The sequence below is a fragment of the Lepus europaeus genome, chromosome 12, assembly GCF_033115175.1.
Source record: "Lepus europaeus isolate LE1 chromosome 12, mLepTim1.pri, whole genome shotgun sequence".
Taxonomy (NCBI): Eukaryota; Metazoa; Chordata; class Mammalia; order Lagomorpha; family Leporidae; genus Lepus; species Lepus europaeus.
Window position 1 is genome coordinate 94,704,777 of NC_084838.1, and position 19,596 is coordinate 94,724,372.

General features: G+C 57.5%; 2 protein-coding genes across 13 annotated transcripts in view; one reads left to right on the forward strand and one right to left on the reverse strand.

The window, feature by feature from the left end:
* AOPEP (aminopeptidase O (putative)) overlaps positions 1–19,596 on the forward strand; it is a 407,649-nt gene that overhangs the window by 375,725 nt on the left and 12,328 nt on the right. For 2 of the 10 annotated variants that reach the window (XM_062208528.1, XM_062208529.1), the window contains exons 15-16: positions 9,313–9,365; positions 11,249–15,086. In XM_062208528.1, coding sequence (XP_062064512.1) covers positions 9,313–9,365; positions 11,249–11,456 — 261 coding nt within the window. In that variant the 3' untranslated portion in view covers positions 11,457–15,086. Of the gene's footprint in view, positions 1–9,312; positions 9,884–10,353; positions 15,087–19,596 lie in introns of those variants that run through there. The other 8 variants (XM_062208541.1, XM_062208543.1, XM_062208539.1 and 5 more) reach the window with 7 other exon arrangements.
* Positions 2,591–19,596, reverse strand: part of FANCC (FA complementation group C) — a 261,235-nt gene continuing 244,229 nt past the window's right edge. For 2 of the 3 annotated variants that reach the window (XM_062208547.1, XM_062208546.1), the window contains exons 9-13: positions 18,679–18,754; positions 17,282–17,363; positions 15,081–15,255; positions 9,880–10,086; positions 2,591–7,430 (exon numbers count right to left, since the gene is read on the reverse strand). In XM_062208547.1, coding sequence (XP_062064531.1) covers positions 7,290–7,430; positions 9,880–10,086; positions 15,081–15,255; positions 17,282–17,363; positions 18,679–18,754 — 681 coding nt within the window. In that variant the 3' untranslated portion in view covers positions 2,591–7,289. The remainder of the gene's footprint in view (positions 7,431–9,879; positions 10,087–15,080; positions 15,256–17,281; positions 17,364–18,678; positions 18,755–19,596) is intronic. The other variant, XM_062208545.1, reaches the window with a different exon arrangement.

The window sequence follows — 19,596 nt, forward strand, 5'->3', positions numbered from 1 at the left end:
CACTCGGGCCAGCCTCTGCTGCCTCCCAGGTGCATTAGCAGGGCTCTGGGTGGGAAGCAGAGCAGCCGGGACCTGAACGAGAGCTCCAGTGTGGGATGCAGGCGTTGCAAGCACTGCTCAACTCACTGCACCTGCAGCGCTGCTTTTAAGAGACTGCTGGTTTTAGAAAGTGGCCCCCATCTGTGGGGGGGCCTGCCTGGCATCTGAGTGGAGGCAGGCTGCAGGCTGCTGGCCACACAAGGCCTTGGTCTCGGTAGGGGTGTCCCAAGATGCACTGGTTCCTGTACCTGGAGCGTGGTGAGGATGGGGCTGTGTGGGCCCCAGGCTCTGCAGTGGCTCAGGGCTGTCCCTGCACAGCGCGGCCTTTCACCAAGAACATTTGCTGAGACCTCACATCCGGGTATCTGACCTGCCGCTCTGGGTCCGGTCTGCGGTTCAGGAGGGCCTGCTGTGGGAAGGTTGAGACTTGAACCTGCTCCAGGCGCCCCGTGGAGGTTGGGCTCCGATTCTGTGTCAGGCCCGCAGCCCTGACCCCTGTGGAGGGCCCTCACGGAGGCCCCGGCTGCACCTGCCCCCCAGGCCGAGTGAGGGAGGAGGGGACAGGAACAGACCTGCCTGCCCACAGTAGGCTGCGTCCCCATGACTCTGGTCTGGCTGTGGAGGGGGGCCAGCGTCTCCCTACTGTGTGTCAGTGTGGCCCTGAGATGGCCTTCGCCGCCGGTGTCTGGCCACCCAGGGCCCTGGGGCCGCCGCCACGGAGGTAGACTCGGTGGGGTCAGGGTGAGGCGCCTGTGGAGGGGCTGGGCTTGGTGGCCAGGGAGCAGGGGCAGCCATCAGCCAGGTCGGCCAAGTGTACGAGGGGCGCGAGAGGTTGCAGGGCTGTCCTGGGAGCCCACTAGTCCGTTAACTGCCAGGCTGCTCTGCTCCTCCCGGAAGGGCTCCCCTGGTCCCAGGGGTGGGCCCTACTGTGCACAGAAGCCACCCTGCACTGGGAGGACAGCCCTGGCTGCCTCCACCCTGCTGGCCTGGGGAAGGAGCGGCCTGCGAGGGGAGCCGTGGACAGGCGCACAGCTCCAGCTGATAGCTCTTTCCCAGCCCCACCTGCCGCCATTGCACAGGGGCCGCATAGCTGACCGGATGCTGTCCTGTAGTGTGTGGACTGCCAGGCGGGCCGGGCCGGGCAGCAGAGAGGGTGGCCCACAGCCCTGACCGTCCCATGTTCATGGAAAGGGCCCCGCCGAGGCCGGCGGCATTCCCGCATTCTCTCCTGCTTGGTTCAGCTGGCCTGGTGTCGGGCACAGGTCGAGTGTGAGGGCCTGTAGCCTGGCCCGCTGCAGGCCTCACAGAAGGTAGGTGGGAGCAAAGCAGGGCCCTGGATATTGAGGGCACAAACAGCTGGGTGCCCCGCACCGTCCGCCCCCAACTCCAGCCAGGGTGGACTGGCCCATGCATGTCCCAGGTCCCCAAGGGCCCGCTGGGTGGGGGGGCCAGCTCTAGCAAGGCCTCTGTCCACAGATGCTAAGACTGGGGCAAAACCAAGGCCTGAGCTGAGCCGCCTCACCCAAGGTTAGGTGTGGCTGCCAGCGCCCCCAGGGCAGTTCCTGGATGCCACGCCTCAGCACAGGGCATGGACACCGCACCCCTTTGGCCAAGGGCTGCGGACAGCGACCCAGCCCTGGCTGCCGGGTGGCCCGGGTTCACGAGGCAGAGGTGGAGCGGCTATGGGGGACCGGGTCTACGCGTCTCATCCGGCCCCATGGTGTTGTCTGGGAGATGAGTCTGCTAGTGGGGCCTTTGTTCCAGCCCGCCCACTATACAGTGGAAAAAGGAGGGAGACGGCCAATGGCCGGGCCTAGGGTGGGACGCACCCAGAAAACCTGGATGAGCCGGCCCCTGCCAGAGAAGTGGAGGCCGGGCTACAGTGTCACTTGGGTGTGACCTGAGCCCGTGGTGTGCGGAAGAGCAGGCAGACGCCGTGGGGACTGCACATTTGCATCTCCTCCTGACCCTGCATGGAAACCCAACACTGATCTCACGCTGAGGGGTGCAGTGGGAGACCAAAGGAGCCCAGGGGTTGGCTGCTTGGCGCTCGCACTCCGGAGGGTGGGGTGGGGCACCCAGGGCCAGCCCACGCCCCTGCGCCAAGCTCACCGGGCCCTGGCTGTGCACATACCACCCGCACCCCACTGGATCCCACTGCGGCTCGCTGCCCACTGCGGGAACGCAGGCCCGGGACGTGCCTGCCTGTGGGAAGAGGGCCGTGTCCTGAAACTGCCCTCTCGGCACAGCCAAGGTCCCGAGTTCTGGAAAGTTCCATACCTCCCAACAGTCTGCCCCTTCCTCACAGGGTCTGGCAGAAGCAGCTCCGTGGAGCCCTGCACCCCAGGCTCCACCCCAGGCCTTGGGCGCTCTCTGGGGTGTCGGTCAGGGTGCAGGGGAAGGAGGCTCAAGAAAAACTTGCGTTATGGAACAATCTGGAGAAGTGGGAGTCGGTTTGAGTTTGCCAATGGAATCACACTGCGCTGATGCTGGGTGTCAAGAAAAAATCGGATAATTTAAGGGGAAAGAAGTGTACGGTGTATTTGAAAGGAAGAGTGACAGGGAGACACACACACACACACACACACATCCTCCATCCACTTCACTCTCAGTGCCTGCATCAGCCAGGGCTGGGCCAGGCTGGAGCCAGGAGCTCCATCCGCCACGTGGGTGACAGGCCCAGGCACTCGGGCCACCATCTGACGCCTCCCCAGGTGCGTGAGTAGGAAGCTGGCTCAGAAGCAGAGCAGCTGGAACCTGACCTGTGCTCCAACACGGGATGCCGACGTCGTGAGCAGCCCTGGAATTGCATAGGGTTTTCTCTGTAACCTGAATGGCGTGTGGAGGAGGGGATGGCAGCAGGGCACGCTCAGAATCATGGTGGCCGGCAGGGGGAGGTGGGGTCAGGGCCACATCCTCGGAGGGCCCAGCATCTTGGGCAAGCTGTCTTTTTCTAGAAAATTCTATGTCTAATGCCAGATGGTGAGTCGGTGAATATGCAGTAAGGCCCCGTGCTGAGTGAAGGGCACGGGATGCAGCCAGATGGCTCCCCTCAAAACCACAGTCGGCGCCGCCACCTCTCCTGCTCCCAGCGCTCAGAACAGCCTTCCTGTGTGTGTCGCCTGTTAGAGCAGTGCAACGCTGGCTGTGTAAACAAAAGGTGCCACCTTTCCACCCGGCGCCCGCAGGCAGTGCACGGTAAGGTCAGGCCACGTGTGCAGGGCCTACACGTCCCGCGTGTGCTCCCAGCACCTGAGGCACAGGCATGGGCACGGCGGCTGCGCGACGGTGGTTCAGGGAATAATGAGGAAGGAACCCGCGTGCCCAGTACAGGTTCAACTTCAAGTGTTTCCTTGCAACCTGTGGTCCAGAGCCCAGGGCTGCGCAGGGCTGAGCAGCGCACGTTGCTTCTCTCACTGACCGCCCCGTCCCAGGAACACAGAGCTCTCGATCTCTTTCCCGCCTCTCCTCTGGCTTCCCCTCCCTCTTCCTTGGTTATCTCTGTCCCCAGCCCTCGTCAGCGACCGCACTGTGGCAGCAGGGTCTGTGTGGGGGACCTGTGGGGTCTGAAATGGAGGAGGGTGGTCTCCACAGCTGGGGTTTTGTTACAGGATAGAAGGGTAGCTCATTTCTTTTAAATTCTTTATGCAGTGTTTTTAATTGCAGAGAAATATATGTAAGAGCGAGCCTCCCGCTTGCATCGTTGGCAGTGGCATGCCCACCTCTCCAGGATGTAGGTCTTCACCTGCCCAAATGCGCTCTGCCTGTCACAGGCGCACTCGGCGCTGCAGCCCCAGCCCCCAGCAGCCACACACACAGCCCGTCTTGCAGATTTGATTGAGCTGATTGTAATGAAGTAACAGGAGGGGGCTGGCGCCATGGCGAACTCGGCCTGCAGCGCCAGTGTCCCATATGGCCACAGGTTCGAGTCCCAGCTGCTCCTCTTCCCATCCAGCTCTCTGCTATGGCCTGGGAAAGCACAGGAAAATAGCTCCTAGCTCCTGGCCTTGGTTCGACCCAGCTGTAGCTGTTGTGGCCATTTGGAGAGTGAACCAGCAGGTGGAAGACCTCTCTTTCTCTTCTTCCCTCTCTGTAACTGTACCTTTGAAATAACCCTTAAAACATAATAATAGAGGGGCCAGCGCTGTGGTGCAGTGGGTTAATGCCCTGGCCTGAAGCTCCTGCAATCCCATATGGGCGCTGGTTTGCATCCTGGCTGCTCCACTTCCAATCCAGCTCTGCTATGGCCTGGGAAAGCAGAAGATGGCCCAAGACCTTGGGCCCCTGTACCCACGCTGGAGATCCAGAAGAAGCTCCTGGCTTCGGATCGGCGCAGCTCTGGCCATTGCGGCCAACTGGGGAGTGAACCAGCAGATGGAAGACCTCTCTCTCTCTCTGCCTCTCCTTCTCTGTGAAACTCTTTCAAATAAATAAATAAATATTTTTTAAAAAAATAGAAGTAACAGGAAATGAAGTTGCAGAAAGGAAAGAGGTGGAGGCACAGCCATGCAAGGGTCCCCCTCCTGGGCCTCCTGGGCCTCCTGGGCCTCGGCCCAAGCAGCCGGCTCTCGCGTGGAGAAGCCGGTCTTTGGAGCCACTCCCAGGCTGCGGGTCACTGGGAGGCTGCGCAGCTTTCTCCCTGGTGCCAGCAGTGCACAGCTACTCGAGTGCTGGCGCCGAGGGCTCCACGTGCACCTCCCGCGTCCCCTTGGGTACCATCTCAGTCCAGGCAGTGGACTCCACGTGTTTGGCTGACTTTGGACTTAAGTCCTCTCTCTCAGGACCCTGCCAAACCTCGAGACTAGACGCCCTTCCGGTTCTTTTGGGTGAAAACGCTCGGAAGCAGACGTGTGGGGTAACAGGACACCTCTGTGCTGGTGTCCTGTGTCCCGCCCGCTGATGCAGACAGGCTCTCCTCCCCCAGTCTTTGCCTCTCCCTTGCTACTGCAGCAACACCCACCTTCTTGCCTTTTCCAAACCGACAGACACCTGTACCAGTCTGTGCCGTCGCTGTGCTGAGTGTCCTCCAGGTCTTGGGGAAGCTGTTCGCACTTCCTCTCTGGTGACCGTGTGGACTGTGTCCCCTGCCAGTGACTGTCCTGGGGTGGTGCCGCTCCTCATTGGTAGATCTTTGCAAATTGGACAGTGAGTCCTTGGCCATATGTGTCGCCAATGATTCTCCCCAGTGTGCTATGGGTGTCAAGATGTGTGGGGTGGTCCTGTGTGTGTTTCTGCAGGGTCGATTTCAGCGATGGCGACCCATTCTGCACTGGCTTCTGGGCTTTGCACTGAGTTCAGAAAGGGTCCCCAACCCTGGAGGCCCTGCAGAAGTGTGGCAGGGCTGTGGGGAGGGGGCACCTCAGGCCCCCTTTCCGCCCCTAAGGGCCTGGGGCCTCTTTTCTGGAGTGACCCTACCCCACCCCCGCCTGCCCCCAGGCCCCAGGCGCGGCTGTGGGTGCGGAGGCTGCGTGAGGCTCCGGCTTACGTGCAGGCCTGCACGCCAGACGAGCGGCAGCGTGCTTCAGATCAAAGATCAGAGAATTCTTTCCACGTCTGGGAGGCGGGAAATGCTGACTTCATAAGCTGCATCTTGCTTTATTCGAGTAGTCCGCCGTCTCCCCAGGATGGCGCTGTCTTCCTCCTGTCCCCTCCTTCCTCTGCAGGGAGGCTGCTGGGGGCTTCTCTGGTGCCGGAACAGACCCCCAGACACCGCCATCTGGTACAGCTCACTCTTCCCTGCTGACTTTGGGCCAGGAAGGAGCTCAGCTTTGTTTCTCACACCGCCTTTATCGTATGCTGAGTTCCTGGGCAGCTTCACTTAGCAAATGTGCCCCAGGCTGGGGGGTGGGGGCTGCCTAAGAGCAGATGGCAAGTGCTGTGGGGTGGGGCACGCACACTCCCAACCAGGACCAGCCCAACGGACTGGATGTGGGGGTGAGAAGGGGAAGGCTGCGCAGGGGCGGGTCTGGTCTGAGTCCCTGGCCAGCCGGAGTCACCACCGCGTGCAGGTTGGGGGACGGTGAGGGCCGGGGGCAGCCCTGGCTGGCTGAAGCCCGAGGTGGACGCGGTTCTGCGAGTGGAGGCCTGATGGGCCGTGGCGTATCCAGGGCTGCAGCCCTGCGCACAGCGCTCTCCTGGGCAGCCACAGGCAGCACAAGGCTGAGCCCTGGCCAGAGGAGAGGCCTGGTGTCCCAGCAGCCATGGGAAGGTGTCGGAGAGGTGAGGCCTGCGAACTGCTGACCAAGCCGTCGTCCGGATGCAGGCTTCGGAGGCGCCGTCCCCGCGTGCTTTCCCATGGGAGTCCTGTGTGGCCAGTTCTGTTAGGGTGCGGGAAGTCCGACTGCCCTTCAACAGCATTTCCATCCGGGAGGCCTCTCCGGAAGGAAGCATGCAGCGGTCCTGTAAGGTGGGTTTGGCAGCGAATGGAGGAGTCTGGGGTGGGCGCTGCTGCTGCCCCCCTGGGGCCAGGTGAGCTGAGGCTGTGGGCTGTGCCCCGCAGTTGAGCCAAACGCTGACGCAGGGTCCAGCTGACAGGAAAGCAGCACGTCACCTGGTGGTTGCTGCCCTGCAGGCATTCCCGCGTCTCCCTGGTGACAGGGCCCTGGTCGCAGGGAAAGCAGCGGAGGATGGCCCAAGTCCTTGGGCCCCTGCACCTGCATGGGAGACCTGGAAGAAGCTCCTGGCTTTGCATCAGCCCAGCTATGGCTGCCGTTGCGGCCATCTGGGGAGTGAACCAGCAGATGAAAGACCTCTCTCTGTCTCTTCCTCCTCTTATCTCTAACTGCCTTTCAAATAAATACATCTTAAGTGTGGCTTTACCCAGCTCCCTGTGGACTAAAAGCAGTATCACTAGCCACTGCCTGACCCCTACAAACCCACGTGGGAAGGGCTGAAGTCTCTGCACTGGCCAGTGCACTGGTCATGACCAGTGAACTGGCCCACAGACTCTGACTCGTTCAAATGTCACGCACTTTGGTTTAATGTCGCTAGGGAGGACATGGCTGTTCCCCCACCCGGCCTTTCCCTGAGTAACGCGCTCATTGATGGATGGGGCTGAGTGGGTATCGGGAATGGCAGAGTTCAAGCCTGGGCCAAAGCCCTTGTCTCCTCATTTGTCAAGCAGGTGCCAACAGAACTTTTCAAGATGCTTCCTGTTTGTTCTCCCAGCCCAAACAAGGAGCCTAAGAAAGCATTTCACCAATTGGTGGGTGGCCTGGGCAGGCCTGACCCTCCCACGGCGCCCACCCAAGCTAGCTCCTCGTCAGCTCCTGAAGGAGCTCTCTGGCTAGTGTTCTTGACGCAGGGGCTTCGATGCAGAGCTGATCCCATCTGTACAAGGTCCGGTCGAGAAAGCTGATGATCTCGTGGGCCGTCTCCTCCGTGTGCGCCACCTGCAGTGGGGGCAGAGGGGCAGGCACGTGACGACACTGCAGACAGCCACTGCTGTCCAGGGCACTCAGCATCACCATCACCACCCGCCCAGGACTCCTGCCAGCTCTACAGAAAGCACTGGGGGCCCTTGCAGGTTTTCGAGGTGGGCAGAGCTGCGCCCTGAGACCACCCTCCTGCATCGAGGCTCAGAGGCCAGAAAGAGGCAGGGCTCTGGGGCAGAGGCGTCTCGGGAGCCCAAGTGCCAGCCTTGGGATTACTTGCTGTGGGGAGCAAAGGCAGACAAGCGAGTCGTGGCTTGACTATCTGCACAAAGCTCACAGCAGCGTGAGAACTGGAACATGCTCCACTTTCACACACAGCCTCATCTGGGGCATTACTCGGCCAGCAACTGGCCACTTGTTTCTTTAAAGGCACCCAAGGTTTTCACACCTAGTTCCTGCCGGGAGCCAGGAAGCACTGCCTAAACAAGCCTCGAGGCCCTCGCCCTTGTTACTGCCCACAGTGTCCCAAAAACTTGGGTGGAGAGAGAGGGAGAGTGAGAATCTCATAGGTTAACCGCGGCAGCCCTAAGCTTTGGACAGCGTAATCTACACGTCCGTTCTGTGGCAGCCACAAGTGCTTCAGCAGCCCATGGTCAGCTTCCTCTTGACCTCTGCGCTGGGCCCTCTGGTAGGCTGACCAGCTGCCCTGGTCTTCTTAGGACTAGGCCAGTGCAACCGGGCACTTGCTGTCCCTGGGCCTCCACCTCTGACACCGTCAAGGGACACACTGCCGGCCCAGTACTGAGTACGTGGCAGCAGGGACCTGGGAGCCAAGGACAGGTGACAAGGGGCAGCGCCCACCTTCACTGCCCTAGCCCACGAGCTGGGCACAGGACAACAGCGTTGGTGACAGCCTGGGAGCCTGCGTGCTCTCTCCGGGGCACGGGTGCTGTGGACACCATCTGTCCTTCGTGGACGACACCATGCAAGCCTGCCTCAGACATCTTACAAGAGCTCGTGTGCCGCTCAGAGACCACGTGGTTTGGCAGTGCCCCCTGCAGAGGCTCAACTCGGCCCGGGCAGGGTCCGTCCCTGCTGGCCTTGGCCAGCAGCAGGAGCCAGGAGGGGCGGGAGCACAGGCAGATGGCTCCAGCCGGAGCACCGCTCAGTGAGCGGCAGGGGCTCCGTGAAGGCAGGGCCTCTAGGTCTGCGTGCTGAGGAGCCCTGAAGGCCAAGGCTAGAGAACAACCCGCGGTGCCCTCGGGGGCTCCTCTGATGCTGAGAGCCCAGACTGTGGCCTGTGCTGCCACGGGAAGGCCACGGGAGGCTGGAGTGGGAGGCTGGAGGAGCTGCCTGCAGTGGCTGATGGCACGATGGGTCAGCTCCACAAGGGCCCCGCAGGGTGGGCCCCTCTCCTCCGGAAGGCCAGCACAACTCTCCACAGCTGGGTGCCATACCAGGCAGAGAGCAGGGTGGTGGCCCTGCACAGGTCCTGAGCCGCCACCACAGCCATGCCAGGGCCAGCCAGGGTTGTGAGCGTGGTGAGGCCCAAGGCCCTGGCCGAGCGCTGTCCCACCCTGGCAGCTCAGGGTTCTTCTCGGATGTTCGCAGGGGAGGTGCGGGAGTGAGGGGAGCTGGGAGAGAGGCTGGGGCTGCGTACACAGGATCCTCCCAGCTGTCACGCTGGTCTCTGTGTCTGGCTGCCCTCTGCCTGCTGTTGTGCCCACCACGGCAGAGTCTTCTCGTTTCAAAACAGCTGTGGGACAGCACTCAGAGGTGCTGTCATTGCTAAGGCCTGGGGGACCCAGGTGGCCCGCCCCCTCCTGCTGGGAGGCCAGAGTCTGAAGGTAGGTACTGGCCTGCTTGCCTTTCCTGGGTTTATCGTCTGTGTTCTTTGCAGCTGCAGCGGCTTACGAAGGCAGTGGAGCGGACTGGGCTTTCAGAGCGCTGCAGGTGAGGCTCAGGTGAGCAACGTCACACACAGGAGCGCCTGCTGGCCGGAAGGTGCTGCCCGGTGCAGGACACACATGTGCCGGCCTGGCTGGTCTGTGTGGAGCAGGGCCCCTGGCTCCGAGCAGGAAAATTCTCCCACAGCCACTTAGGAAAACCGCGGTTTACTTCAGTCTAGGAGGTTCAAGGGCACAGTGACGGTGGGCCCAGAGCTGGGAGAGCCTCATGATGAGCGCTGAGGGGGCACTGCCCCTATGGGGGACGGGAGACCTAGCTCTTCCTGTGGGCCCTGAGAGGGGGCACTTCATTCTTCAGCCTGTTTTGCTGTCTGTGGAGGAAGGTGTTCCGGGGCAACGTGTGAAGCTGGGGGCCATCCGCGCTGTCCACCTCAGTCCTTCACCGGTGTTGGGGCAGCATCCGGGGACACACGCTGGTCACTGCCCTCGGACAGGTTAACTGGCCCTGCCCTTTGCCCTGGAGTGTTCAGAACGGGGACTGGGGGGGGAGGGAGACTCACCAGGGCGATGGCTTCCCGCGCTACCGCGTGGCCTGTAGGAGCCCAGAGCAGGAAGTTCAGCAAGAGGCACCTGAGGAGCGCTGGGCAGGCAGGCGGGCGAGGCTCTGCGGCCCCACCCAGCCCGGCAGCCGCCAGCAGGTCCCTGGCCGAGAGGGTGGTGCTTCGGGACAGCTGCTGGAGGCGGCCGAGCGCCGCCTTCACCTCCACCTGGGAAATGAAAGTCCACAGACTCGGATGGGGCAGGGGCAGGACTTGCGTGCTTCTAGGATGTACTCAGCGCCTGTGTGCACGCCCAGGAGGACAGGACCGGCGCCGAGGCTGGTCAGGGAGCGGCGGCCGTGGCGCGCGCTCTGCTCCACACAAACCCAAATGGGCGTAATGGAAATTTCCTGACTTTCTTTCGTCTTGCTCACCAAGCAGCCAGGGCGCCATGCCAGGAACTGACCTTTTTTTTTTTTTTTTTTTGTATGAAAGGAAATGGAGAAAAGTCCTCAGCAGACTGTAGTCAGATTTTTTATATGGTGGGAAAAGAACAAAAGGCTCCTTGAAGGCTCGCCTCCCTATCACAGCCACAAATCAATTACAGCCCCGTGCAGCCAGACCTCCGCTGCGCCAGTGTCTGATAAGCATGCGGGTCTGCCTTTTGCCTTCTGCCATCTTTGGGGACACACACACACTTGTTTTGTTTGGGACACTGGAACAGTCTGTTCGCACATGTTTAAAGCCCAAGCAGAGGTCACAAGTCTGTGGAGTCCACATAATAACAGCAATTGTTTTACGTCTGTGGGTTGTTTCTGCATAAAAAATATTTATTTCATGCCGAGACTCTGCTTGCTACAAGAATGGTGCATCAAGTTGTGACTTGGAAAAGGGCACACACTGAAAGCCAGGGACCAGAGTGCGGCACGGACCTCACGGACAGCTACGCACCACCGTCTGTGAAAGAGTCCTCGGGCCTCTTCTGTGAATTCCCATGACCGATTTTATGGATTTGTTGAGAGTGGGTTTTTTTCCCTGGAAGTTGAGGCCTCAATTCAATGCAGTCTGTCATAAGCTGCAGTACACTAGGAGTGTTGTGTGAGCGCCTCGGACCACAACACGAGACCGTGAGAAACTGCACCAGGGGGCTCTTCCACGGAGCACAGCAGCGTTCCCACAGGACGGGCCACCCTCTCGGCTGGGCCCAGGCTACGCTCAGCTGATGCTATCTGCGGGAGCCCACGGCTGTCTGCAGAGACGGCGGGGTTTATATCCACCTCCTTCTCCACTGGCTTCTGCCCTCTGCCCAGAGCCGGCGCTCCCGAAGCCTTGCTTGTCTTCCTTCTTTGGAAGCTCCTCTGATCTTTCTCCTTTTCCTATTTTGTCCCAGACTGGCCTTCCCCTCAAATGCCTTCCAAGTGCAAAGACTCCGACTTGACATGCCGACAACTAAATGCGCTCTAAGGTTTTCAGGACAAAGAGAAGCTTTCTTTCAGTTTTTAAAACAGTATTTTTTTTTAAACTTGAATTATAAATCTTTCTGTGCTCACAAGAAAAATGTTAATGATCTATATAACTCTACCATCCATTGTAGATAACTAGGTTTATATCCTTTTTGCCTTTTTTCTTTTTGAACATACTTTTCATTTATTTATTTGAAAGGCACAAAGAGAGAGAGAGAAAACAAACCAGAGTATTCTCCTTCCCACTGGTTTACTGCCCGTATGCACACAACAGCCAGGTTAGGCTGGGCCCAAGCCAGGAGCTGCGAGCTCAATCCAGGTCTCCCACAGGAGCCATCACTGCCGACTGCCCGGGTCTGCACCAGCGTGGAGCCCCAGGTAGGAGCTGGGGGTGCATCTGATCCAGGATGCAGGGTCCTGACTGCCACATCAGACAGCCACCCCTTCGTGTCCTTTTTTCTGTGCACTGAGTGCAAACCACACACGCTATCGGGGCACTCAAAAAGCTCATGGAAAAATGAAATTAAAAGATCAGATTACTGTGGTACTAAACTTTTGAGATCTATCCATGCATAGTTTTTTTGAAGTATATATTTTCCATGAACTTTTTGAAGACCCCTCACATACAATGTTCTGTGTCTTACATTTTTCTCTTCCCAGTATACCGTAAACAGTTTACTGTTTCTGTAAAACATGTTCTTCAGTAACATGGTTTTCTTGGTAGAATGCTACCCCATGGTAGGATCTAGCACAATTTAGCCAACAGTCTTACTATTGCAAGTTTAGGCCATTTCTCATTTATGCAGTGCATAAACAAACTGTGACAAGTATTCTTGTACATGAATATTTTTATGGATCCTTATTTCCTTAGGTTAATTCCTAGAAGTAAAAATATGAACCCTTACCTAAGTCTTAAGAGTATATAAGGGGGGGCCAGTGCTGTGGCACAGTGGGTTAACGCCTTGGCCTGAAGCGCCCGCATCCCATAAGGGTGCTAGTTCGAGACCTGGCTGCTCCACTTCCAATCCCGCTCTCTGCTATGGCCTGGGAAAGCAGTGGAGGATGGCCCAAGCCCTTGGGCCCTGTACCATGTGGGAGACTCGAAGATCCTGGCTTTGGATCGTCACAGCTCCAGCAGTTGCAGCCAATTGGGGAGTGAACCAGTGGATGGAAGACCTCTCTCTCTCTCTTTCTCTCTCTCTTTCTGCCTTTCCTCTCTCTGTGTAACTCTGAATTTCAAATAAATAAACAAATAAATATTTTTTAAAAAGAGTATATAAGGGAGCAGCATAGTGGTGTAGGCGGTTAGCCACTGCCTGCGGTGCTGCCATCCCATAAGAGGGCTACTCCACTTCCAATCCAGCTCCCTGCTAATGTACCTGCGAAAGCATTGGAAGATGGCCCCAAGTACTTGGGTTCCTGTACCCATATGGGAAACCCAGAAGAGGCTCTTGGCTCCTAGTTTTGGACTGGCCCCGCTCTGGCCATTTGGGGAGTGAACCAGTGGATGTTTCTCTCTCTCTCTGTAACTCTGCCTTTCAAATAAAATAAACAAATCTTTAAAAGAAGCAAAGAGTATATCTAAACATAGACTGTTTTTGGTTTTCATCATGATCCAGTTCAGTTACTGAAAGGATGTGAACACTGGCAGGCACAGGAGGTGGTGAGCCAGGGAGAGAGCAAATCTTCACACAGGTGTCAGGACACGTGTGTTCTTGGCCTTCCTGTCTGCACTTCCAGGACAGCCAGAGCACCAAGGGAGCTAAGGGACCGAGCCTGACTTAATCATGCCTTTTCCATACGGCATGGGCACAGATGCTGTCAGGTTCCATCAGCGCTCTCAATAACTCTGCTTTAACAGTTCACATTTGTTTCTCAAGTCACCCACCAGAACATCAAGGCATCTAGGTCCATAAAATCCAGGGGAGCAAGAGATCTATTGGGTGAACTAGGACAACCCCCCTCCCCCCAGGATGTCACATACACTCTTGCCCCAGGTCGGATGCTGGGGAGGAAGGGGTTTGAAATCACTAATACGAAGACTGGCTCCACTCACAAGGCAGATGGCTACTCTGACAGAGAGCTAAGAAGTAATGGACAGATGGCACCAAGCTATGCTGAATAGGTTAACCCATTTTTATCCAAGATGCCTAAGCGTTTCCCGAATAAGAACTACCACATGAGTTTTATATAAATAAACATTAGCTAATGAAGGACTTTCTAGAAAGTAAATCTTATTGGACAATTTATTTCTCTGTACTTCCAAAGTGAATCTCTCTTTGTCAGTGTCTGTGATCAGTGTGGGATTTAACACATACACAGAGGCAGACAGGAAATCCATATAGAAGGGCTTCAGAAATCACGAGTGCTTCAACATCATAATTAGTATTGTTAAAAATAAGACGAAAGACATAAACCAGGGTTTTCCCTAATTAGTTCCATGTGGTTTTTAAAGGGAAGAAACAGAAATTTTTCTTCTTAATCAGATAGCAATCCTCAAATATATATGTGGATTATGGTAATTTCTAAGAAATGTTTTGGGGCCAGTATTGTGGTGTAGCAGGTAAAGCTGCTGCCTGTAATGCCAGTATTCCATATGGGCACCTGTTTGTGTCCCGGCCGCTCTACTTCCAATCCAGCTCCCTGCTAATGGCCTGGGACAAAACAGCGGGAGATGGCCCAAGTGTTTGGGCCCCTGCACCCATGTAGAAGACCCTGATGAAGCTCCTGGCTCCTGGCTCCAGCCTGGCACAGCTCTGGCCGTTGTGGCCATCTGGGAAGTAAACCAGTGGATGGAAGACCTCGCGCTCTCTCCTGTCTCTCCCCTCTGACTTTCAAATAAACAAGGAATGTTTACATTAAAAAAAGTTTTGTTTTTGATCCCAAATAATCACCAAATTTCAACTTTTAAAAATCCAAATATTTTTCCTGTCCCCTGCCATGCAAGCCTTTAAGCAAATGAAATACAGACAGAAAATACAAACCAAATAGAAGCTTTGTACATGATAATGAAACCTGTTCCCTTTCACTATTAAAATCAGCAAAACGCACTGATAGTTAAGTTTGAAAAACCAGCTAGCAGATGTCCGCAAGGGAGGTGCCAGTGCCTTTCCTCCGAGCATGGCCTCCAGAACTCCTGTATTCTGCACAGAATGGCTGTCTCTGCCACAGATGCCGGCCCTGTATGTGGCTGCTCTGGTGTTTAGGAAGTGGCCAAGCCATTTTTCAGAAGCTCAGTGGTTAGCATCATGTGATTGCTCGAATAAGGGGTCTACACACAGCTGGTGATGTGAGCATCTGTCGACTGCTCTGAGGAAGCAGTACGTCAGGAGGCAGCCCCGGCTGGCTAGAGACCCAGGCTGTGCCGCTGGACAGTGCTCTTCAGAGGAGCCATCCGTGCCTGCGTGGCATCACCTGGAGGACCAGGACAGGGCCACGTGCAGTGGTCAACAGGGGCAGACTGGACTCCTGAGCAGAGTCAGACCAGAGGAGCCCAGGGCAGGGGGCTGTACCTCCCTCCTCGGTGCTTCCCAGCCGCCTGTCTCCAGCCTACTCTGTGGAGGCAGAGGACTCTTCCACCTGTGAGCCCGGGCCCATGCACTTGATATCCAAGGCCATCTGTGTGTGACCGAACCTGACAGCATGAATGCTACAGCTCACTTACCTAGGGAGTCAGTGATAGGCAAACCCTCTGAATCCCTCCCTGCGCCACTACAGAGTGCCCACCCCTGGGGCACGCACAGGGGACCTGCTACCTACCATGGTCTGTGCCCTCTGCCGACTCCCGTCACAGGGGCTGTGGTAGAATGCCAGGAGCCACAGGAAGGCCTCGAGGGGCTCAGCTTCTGACCTCAGCAAGTGCTCGGCCGCCACGTCAGCCCATCCTCCGAAGTGGGTGAACAAAAACCAGCTCTCAAAGGGGCCTCCGAGAGACCTGGAACAGAGCCAAGACACATGGCCGCTGGGCCGCCTGACCGCTTTTTCCTTTAGGTTCTTTACCGTGTGTGAGCGCTCAGTTTAAATTGTACTTAACCCACTGAAATATGGCCTACGGAGCATGCACGTTTGACTGAAAGCCTGCCTGCAGCCACTCCGAACCAGCAAGGCGCAGTGAAAAGGGCGGCTCTCAGAAAGACGCCGCGTGTCGCGAGATGTCAGACACGTCCAGCTTTACCTCCCGGTACCTGATGGGAGCACAGGCTTTGGGAGAGGAAGACCTGGGCCCGTGGCCAACCAAAGTGCAGGATGAGAGCCTGCAACACAGCCCTGCTCCTGCATGGCCTGCACAGCTGCACTGCAGAGGAGAATCAGGCCTCCCAGCCACCAAGGCGCCACCCAGGCAGCTCCAGAGCCAGAGGGTGTGCACAGAGGCCCCATGGGGCCCAGGAGACTGGGCTCTGCCCTCAGGACAAAGGTTCTGTTTCCCTTCTGGAGAGACACATGGTTCTGGTTGATATTTCAGCAAAGTAATGAATTCTGCACGTGCCGTGTATCATGAGGGCACTTCAAAAAATATACAGAAAAATGGAATTTTAGAAGTTTATTTTGGTGCAAAATATTTATGATCTGTACACAGCTTTTTTCATAATGCGTTTGCCACGTATGCACACATCTAAAAACTTCTGCACCAAAATAGACTCATTTTCTAACTCCATTTTCCACGAGGGTTCTGAATGGCCCACGCACTCTCGCCTGTAACCGCATACGCATCAACCCTGAAAGGCGAGGGTTCTCTCGTCACGCTGGGAACTGAAAGTTGCAGGATGTGTTAGAGGGCACAATCTGCTCAAGGTAAGGACCCCCAGGGAAAACAGAGCGGTTAGACGAGAACCCTCCTCCTGGACTAGAGCACGTGGCTGGGCCAGGAGTGCGCCAAGCCGGAACAGGAATGTCTCCGAGGGACCTGGTTGCGTGCTCCTCTGGGATTCACAAGCTCTCAGCGCTGGCCTCACTTCCCGGAGGACGAGTGATTCCATGGAGCACGCGCAATGACGGAAGAAGAAAGGGAGGAAGGGTGGGTGTCCCCACCTCATCCCTCGTCCCGGGAAGGGAGAGCCCATGTTCCTGGCCATGCTGCAGGTGGTGGTACAGGGGTGCCCGCAGGAGGAGAGGCTCTGCCTGTCTCTCCCTGCTCCTGCACACCAGCACCTGCAACCCGCCCAGACAGGCCTGGGCCTTCTCTCTTTTCTGCGAGCGACCGAGTATGACCGCCCTCCCCTCACAGAGACTGTACGTCGGCGTACTCTGGCTGGGCGCGGGGATGCGGCCGCATAGATCTCCAGGGGAAAGGTGGCAGAAGCAGCACAGGAGCCGGCCGCAGGGGCTGATCTGGACAAGGAACAGCAAATCACACTCCAAACGCTGGACTAGCAGGAAGCCCAGGAGCACTGTGTTACAAAGCCTAAACGGCAATGCTTTTAGAAAAATAACACGTGTGATAGAGTACCTAATACCATAATGTCAGAAATTCTTTACACTGGGGTGGAGTCTCTAACTGCAGAGCTAACATCCAAACGCCACAGTCCTTCCTGCCGTGGGGGGAGCTCCCTGTCTCCTTGCCTGGAAAGGCAGAGAACAGAGCACACGACCGCGTGCCCTTCCTAATCTACAGGGCCCAGGGCTCCGAGCAGTGGGCAGTGCTTCTGTCTGGGGTCCTTTGTCTTCTCTACTGTTAGGCCTTCATCTTTCTCCTAAACTCAGGCATCACTGAGAAGGGTCTCCCTCGTGGCGTTCACATGATGGCTGGCACAATGATGCTGCCCACCCAAAGCCATCCCTGCAGCCACACTTGCTCCACTTCTCTCTTGGTGCTGGTGCACACCTGCAGGTGTGTGTGTGTGTGTGCACGCACGTACGCCAGGGACCCACAATGCTGTTGCCTGTCAGTCCGCTCAAAGGGAAGATGAGGGTCGAGGGAAACCCCATGTGAGGTGGCCTCAGGAATGGCCAGGGTTGCTCACCTCTGCGTCTGGTCTTCCATCAGCTGCCTGAGCAGATCAGATCCATGCTCCAGCAGCTGCTGCCAGTGCTCCTCTGGGGCATCTGCGGGGGGAGGGGAAAAGCAGGGGGCACTGAGGCAGAGCCCCACTTCTGGGGTCCATCTGCAGCTGGGACTGGCAGCTTGGGGAAATGCCCCTGCCCCCGGTCCAGGGGTCCACACCACTGCTTCCATCTTTCCCAGCCAGGCTCCCTGTGTGCCTGGGGCCAGATGCCCACACTAAGCTGGAGCGCAGCCTGTGCCTGGCTGCCCTGTGTCTCTGCGCTCCTACTGGCCCTGCCCTCCACCCTCACTCACAACGGGGGATTTCAACATACGCAGAGACTGCAGTAACAGCCTGCTAGGAGTTGGGGGTGCGATGGAGTCAGTGTAACCTTCAGGTTTACGGTAACGAAGAGGCCGGGGGAACACACAGGGGCCTCATACAGACGTCTTGTCTTGAGTTAGTTTCTCTGCCATCACAATTATCCCGAGGTCTTAACACACATCTGGGCAGGCAGGTGTGTGCAGCTGGAAGCCACGTCTGACAACAGATTCTGCAGGGACGACGGCGCTTGGGGTGCAGGGGCCGCTCCCGGGCCCATGTGGCCACACATGGTCTCCCCCTGAATGAATGTGGCCTGAACCCGTAACGCGCAGCCTCAAAGCATTTTTCATTTTCTTATTTAGCTGCTGGACACTCAGGTCTTCGCGCTTTGGCTGGCGTTTCGCCCCTCATCCGGCCTCTGCTCCCCTGGCCAGACAAGACTCCTGCTGGGTGTGCAGCCTGCACTGTGTGCCAGGCTCTAGGGAAGGGGCCTTGCTCCCTGTTCAGGTGTCCCCAAACAGGAGTGCACAGGGTGTCCACGGGTCGGCAGCCTTGGGGTAAGGGACGCGGCCTCTGCAAGGCGCCTGTGGTCATGCATCCCACTGAATTCTCTCAGAGCTTCTCCTCGGCTGGCTTAGGAGAAATTTCCCCTAAAATTCCTGGCTCCGTCCATCACTTTATCTGTCCTGCAACACAGTGGCATGAGGCAGAAAGAATGGAAAACAAACAAGCGTGCTCCTCCGACTCAGAGGGGGCTCGGCTGCCACGGGACCTAGGTGCAGCTGGCCGGCACAGCAGGGCCTGTTATCTCGGGGCAGGCCATCCACCCTGCAGCGGGGGCTGTAAGCCCGCGTCTTGTTCCCCTTGTGGCTACGTGATCGCGCTGCAGTCAGGCAGATTCTTCTACCAGAGCCACGGGACAGGAGACCCTGAGACCAACAACCCCCTTCTTCCCTCCCAGGGACAGACACGGAAGTGGGAGGGGAGGGCTGTGACTGCTCAGAGCTCCTCCCCAGAAATCACCGAGACTGGCACAGGCGGCCCGAGCTCACCTCTGGGGCGCTGCAGCAGTGCGGCGGCCAGGGCTGGAGGCGCGTATGGAAAGTAGGTCTTGAGAGCAAACTTCGGCTGCAGCAGCAGGGGAGATTCAAAACAGCAGGAACGTGAGTCTCGGAAGGAAAAATGCAAAATCATGGACCCTCTTCCCCAAAGATGCACTATGCTAACATGCTCAGAAGATTTTTAAACTGTTTTTTTTTTTTTAAATATGCTTCCAATAACCTTATAAATATTTTCCAGAAAGATGAAGCTGTTTAAAGTCACCTTCTGGGACTTAAGAACAATAAAGTCATGCTCCTGGTATCTTTATACGAATTCCTGACCTCTCGTGAACCCGATTACACACAGGATCTTATGTCGCAGTGACAGGCGCCGAGCAGGGATTCCAGCTCGGTTCTGAACAGCAGAGGCACGGAAGGGCAGTGGTGCCCACACCGTGAGGCCGGAGAGCTGCAGGGCCCCGTGCCCGAGCGCCGAGGCACTCCGTAGAAACAGAGACACCCGAAAGGCGCGATGCGCAAGGCTCCGAGTCCAGTCTGGTGCGTTTTGGGAGGCTGGAAACCCTCGTGAGCACGTCCCCAGTCACAGGGGGCAGGCGCGCAGGAATGTGGGAAGACGACCAGACTCACAGATGCACCTGAAGCCCCCTGCAAAGGGAAGAGCTGGCGGCTTTCTCACTGTGAGGGGGTGACGAGGGCCACCACCGCCTGCCTCGCACCAGGACCCCGCGCCTCGGCCGTGCTCCCCGGGGGCACTGCTCTCCATCAAGAGCAACTGTGCACCTAGTGCACAGTGCCCGAGGACGGAACAGGCAAGCCAGCGCTAGTGGGCAGAACGCTCCCCAGCCTCCTCGGCCCGAGCTAGGTGTGTGCCAGGAGCCCAAGGGCGAGGTTTGCCGGGGCCAGCTCCTA